The sequence below is a fragment of the Colletotrichum karsti genome (assembly GCF_011947395.1).
Source record: "Colletotrichum karsti strain CkLH20 chromosome Unknown Scaffold12, whole genome shotgun sequence".
Lineage (NCBI taxonomy): Eukaryota > Fungi > Ascomycota > Sordariomycetes > Glomerellales > Glomerellaceae > Colletotrichum > Colletotrichum karsti.
This window is the reverse complement of record NW_024065912.1, coordinates 521,082-525,733: the sequence shown is the minus strand read 5'-3', so window position 1 is coordinate 525,733 and position 4,652 is coordinate 521,082. Positions and strand designations below refer to the sequence as shown.

General features: G+C 49.7%; 2 protein-coding genes across 2 annotated transcripts; both read right to left on the bottom strand.

Annotated features, from left to right (window-relative positions):
• Positions 1-1,601, bottom strand: CkaCkLH20_04541 (putative l-galactonate dehydratase protein; the record flags this gene model as incomplete). Its single annotated transcript, XM_038887260.1, has 5 exons — positions 1-333; positions 389-576; positions 633-702; positions 756-1,361; positions 1,419-1,601. The coding sequence occupies 5 exons, from the start codon at positions 1,599-1,601 to the stop codon at positions 1-3; spliced, it is 1,380 nt and encodes a 459-aa protein (XP_038747426.1).
• Positions 1,602-2,495: 894 nt separating this feature from the next.
• Positions 2,496-3,548, bottom strand: CkaCkLH20_04540 (putative glycerol proton symporter of the plasma subject to glucose-induced inactivation protein; the record flags this gene model as incomplete). The annotated part of the gene is made up of 5 exons (XM_038887259.1): positions 2,496-2,755; positions 2,806-3,022; positions 3,077-3,173; positions 3,223-3,364; positions 3,419-3,548. The coding sequence occupies 5 exons, from the start codon at positions 3,546-3,548 to the stop codon at positions 2,496-2,498; spliced, it is 846 nt and encodes a 281-aa protein (XP_038747425.1).
• Between the last annotated feature and the right edge of the window lie 1,104 nt (positions 3,549-4,652).

Sequence of the window (4,652 nt, the reverse complement as noted above, 5' to 3'; positions counted from 1 at the left end):
TTACAACTCTCCACCGGTGGGCTGATCAATAATACGAAGCCCAACATCGCTTTTCCAGAAGCTTCCACTGGGGTATGTGTACTTCTCGAGGGCGTCATCCGTGTAACCCGTGGAATAGCCCGGCGCCAGGGGCGTCACATAATGAGCATTCATGATCTTGGAAGGGTGGCGCAAGTTCTCCCGATGACTGTCGGCGTTTTCGAGCATTGACTTTCTGCCGCTGATAGCGACGTAGTCAATGGTGCTGAGATGGGAGGTGAGCTCGGTGAGGCCCATGGCACCATTGTGAGGTACGCATGGGACGTCAAATTTCAATGCCATAAGCATGACCGCCTGGAACCACACATCTTTAGCTTTTGTTAAACGTGAATGAGAGCCAGAGACCTACCAAGCACTCGTTAACGCTGCCGAGGCGGACTGCATCGATTTGGCAGACATCTGTTGCCTCAGCTTGAAGCAGTTGCTTGAAGGTCACGCGGTTCTGCGCGGCTTCCCCTGTCGCGACACCAACTCCGTACGGCTTGAGAGCTTTCCGAATGGTGGCGTGACCGAGGACGTCGTCAGGGTTTGTTGGCTCTGCTTTTACGTCAGAATGCCAAAAGAGAGGGGCGCAGGGGGCAATCTTTTAATACCTTCGATAAATACCGGCTTGAACTCAACCAAATTCTTCATGTAGTCGATTGCCTCTGGAACACTCCATACCTTAATAAGTGTTAGTACGGCAATGAAGCCTGCTGAGATCGGTATAAACTTACTTGATTCGCATCGATCATGATCTGGTAGCCCTTCTCGTACCCAAGAACTTCTCGCACCGCCGACAATCGGGCGCGGTCAGCATCGACGCTCGTACCGACCTTGAACTTGAAGACTGTGTATCCCTCGGCAATTGTCTCTTCAAGAACCTGTTTCATACGATCGCCCGAGAAAGCAAGCCAGCCGGGAGACGTAGTGTATGCCGGGACAGCGCAGTTTTCCCGCGCTTCCCGCAGCCGGTCTTGCTTTCCGGGCTCTGTTTTCTTCAGCATGTCAACGCTTTCTTCCGGTGTAATGACGTCTGTGATGTAGCGAAAGTCGATACACCGCACAATCTCTTCCGGGCTCATGTCGCAAACGATCTGCCACACCGGCTTCTGCAGAATCTTGCCCCAGAGGTCCCAGACGGCGTTCAAAACTCCGGCAACGGCCAAGTGTGTGACGCTCTTCTCAGGGCCGATCCATCGGTACTGGGAGTCCGAGACCATATATCGCCAAGTCTTTCCCATATTACGTGTGAGTTCATGCATGGTCTTCCCGACAACCCTCTTAGCGAAGACGTCGAGAGCCATGCAAACGAGCTCGCTTCCACGGCCGTTGCTAAATGCCTGTCCAAGGGTTTAGTTTCTCGGTCTCCTTCAAAGATGACGCAAATGAGTTCATACGATGCCCTCTCCTATGAGATTCTCATGGTTTGTGTGCAGCTGTATGTACGGATGGGAGCCATTGGTGCCAACGTGCATGGCATCGGAGCCAACTCCGTCGAGACTTGTTGGGAATCGTATATCAATGACTGTAAAGCCCAGAATCTTCACGTCACCAACTTCGACATGTTTAAGGGAAGCCATGGTTCTGAGATTTAAGTATATTAAGAAGTCGGGCAACGATTGCTGCAAGAAACGACATCTCAACTCAGGGACGGAACTTGGAAGGCTTTTATGACGCGTTGTACTGGAATTTCGGAGCGGAGTCTTAGACCCAGACCCAACCCATAAGCTGCACCACCAGCGTCCCCGAATCCCTCTGGAAACTCCATCTTATTTCCAGACCTGCTTTTTCAAGCCTCCCAGACGCGCGAGGTTTCTCATGTGTCGGAAGATCGGCAACGGTTGGCGTGCCGCTGCATATTTAGTCGTGCCGCCTCCCCCCGATGCGGGGAAGCCAAGTCGAAGCACGCCTGTTGAACTTGCTGTTGTGGAGTAACGGAATCCATACAAATCGACAGGCCATTAGGTATAATACATGAAGAAGACTGGCAAGGATTCAAGGAATCAATCATATATCGAGAATCCTTCGCAGCGGCCCAGGAAGATGATCACTAATCATACAGACGTGCACTCGTCCTAGTGTACTACAGTAGTCTCATGAACTACAAATTTGCCATTTCTAGACTTCCTTTTTGTACTAGGTCTCTCTCTGGTTCTTAGCTCATGTACTGAGAGAATCGTGTAGCTTGGAGTAGAGGATATGAGATAGATAATAGGTATGAATAAACAGAGAGTAAGAGCAAAACGGCCAAGGAGGGCAACAAGAGTAACAACAGCGGTAAGGACGACGAGAAATGGAGGGTCGCAGGAAAAGCCTAACAGGCTACTTCGATGGTGTAGCTCTTGGGTGGTTATTCATGAATCTAGTCTCACTACGATGGAAAAGCCTTCGATTCTCGGATGGCATTTCAGTGAAAGCCACGGCTGTTAATTGCCAGCGAAAACAAGCAGTAGACCAACTGCCAATCCTGGTTATCATGCCATGTCCCGGTGCTGAACCGTTGCAACTGACACCTCTTTCCCTATTTCCGTGTTCTCAGCATCAGCAATGCGTGTCTGTTCCGCATCAATGAAAGCCTGTGGTCTCTTGCGCTGCGTCAGCTCTGCCTTGCCGAAGACCAATGGCGACGGGTTTCGGATGAAGATCTGGTCCATATCTTCAAGCGTTCGGTTCGACGTTTCGGGGTACAGGAAAAAGACCATTGGGAAATATGCCCAACAGATTACGGCGAAGACTAGTGGCCGGTTAATTGAGGGCACAGAAGTAGGTTTTCACGGGTCATACTCAGATAGAATCCCCAGTGAAGGTTGTCAACCCCAACTTTGGTGAACTGGGTCACAACGAAGCCGCCGATCCAATTCGTTGCTGTAGCTGCCGCTGCACCGCGAGTTCGCCAGCCCAAAGAGTTCACTTCCGAGTTGTATACCCATGGAACTTTAGCAAAGCTGGTTCCGTAGAAGAAATAGTACATGAAGAACATCGCGGTGGTGACATTTCCCATCTAATCGTGTGTCAGTGAGCAAAATTAGCCTGCACAGACAAGTCAAGGCCCTACCGTTCGCTTCTGGGCTGGATTTGCGTCCCCAGCTCGGAGACACATCGAAGCAATCAAGTAACAGGAGCCCATTGTGGTAGCTCCGTAGAGCATCATTCTGAGATGCTGTCAGTTACTGCTGCGAGAGAGCGATACTGAAATCTTACTTGCGGCGGCCGAATCTGTCGATCAGAAGTAGGCAGCAAAAGGCAGATCCGAGGTAGATGGTACCGTTGACTCCTGTCATAAGTCGACTCATCTGTTGGTCAAACCCCACGCTTTGCTGTAACAGAGTCGGTAGATAATACCCTAAACAGTCAGCAAGCCCTGGTGATGACTTTCCGAGAACCCGAATGTACTTACCCAAAGCATTGACTCCGCTGAATTGTTGTGCCATCTGCGTACCACAGGACAACAGCACGCGTCGAAAGTTCTGAGTTTTATCCCTGAACATCAAAACGTCCTTGACGGCAACACGATCACTCCGCTCCATATCAATGGCCGATTTGATGGAGAGAAATTCAGCAGTGACGTTTTCGTTGTGGATGTCAACCCGCTTCCCTGCGAGTCGAGCAATGATATGAAGTGCTTCTTCATGTCTGTCTTTTAATAGCAGCCACCTTGGAGATTCAGGGGCAAAGAGCAGCGCAACAGATACCACAACAGGGAAGATGAGCTGGAATGCCAATGGGAACCGCCATTGCAAAGCCCCTCCTTGAAAGTACAAGCCGTAATTCATCCAGTTGGACAAACAGAAAGCAGCTGTATTGCACAGAGAACCTACGACGACCAGTTTCCCTCTGACTGTGGGCTTCGAGCATTCGGCTTGGTATACGGGACAAGTGGAAGATGTCAAGCCTGGAATCATGATAATTAGCCAAAAGATTAATTTTGTTTTCTCGAAATCTCGATCATACCCATGCCGAAACCATTGATCACGCGGCCGATGATCATCTGTGGAAGATGCCAAGAAACGATTTGAAGTATGGCCCCGACGGCATTGCAGAAGAGTCCAAGAGTTATCGTCTTTTTCCTGCCAAGATTGTCTCCTACTGCAAATGCAGTGATAGCACCAAAAAAGGCACCCAGCTGTATTGTCTTAGTTATTCCACAAAATATTAGACTTGAGAAACGCGTACAGAGAAGCAGCTGGACGTGATACCAGATATATTGGCCTTGTTCGTTTCGGGAAAGTGTTGCTTGAAGTCGCTGGAGATGAGGACGCCCGAAAACACTCCCTATCGTGAAGATCATCAACGTGACCGAACATACTGGATCTAATGTTTCACGACTTACCTGATCATAGCCAAACCATGCTAGGCTGCAAGCGTTAACAACGGTGATGCAAGTAATCAGCGGGATTCCGCCGAGACGGTCACTCAAGCCAGTCATTGAAGAGAGTCGACTTGCGAGACATAAATGTTTTGACAAAGATTTTGAATGATCTGGACCCACGCTCTCGATATTTGACGCAGAATAGCATTGACAGTTGGCCTCGGTCAGCTTGATTGGGAAGGGACTGCGCTTTTGTAAATGCCGTTAAAGCCAAGCAAATATAGCGGATGACAGAACCAGATCGCAAACAATCAACCATGCT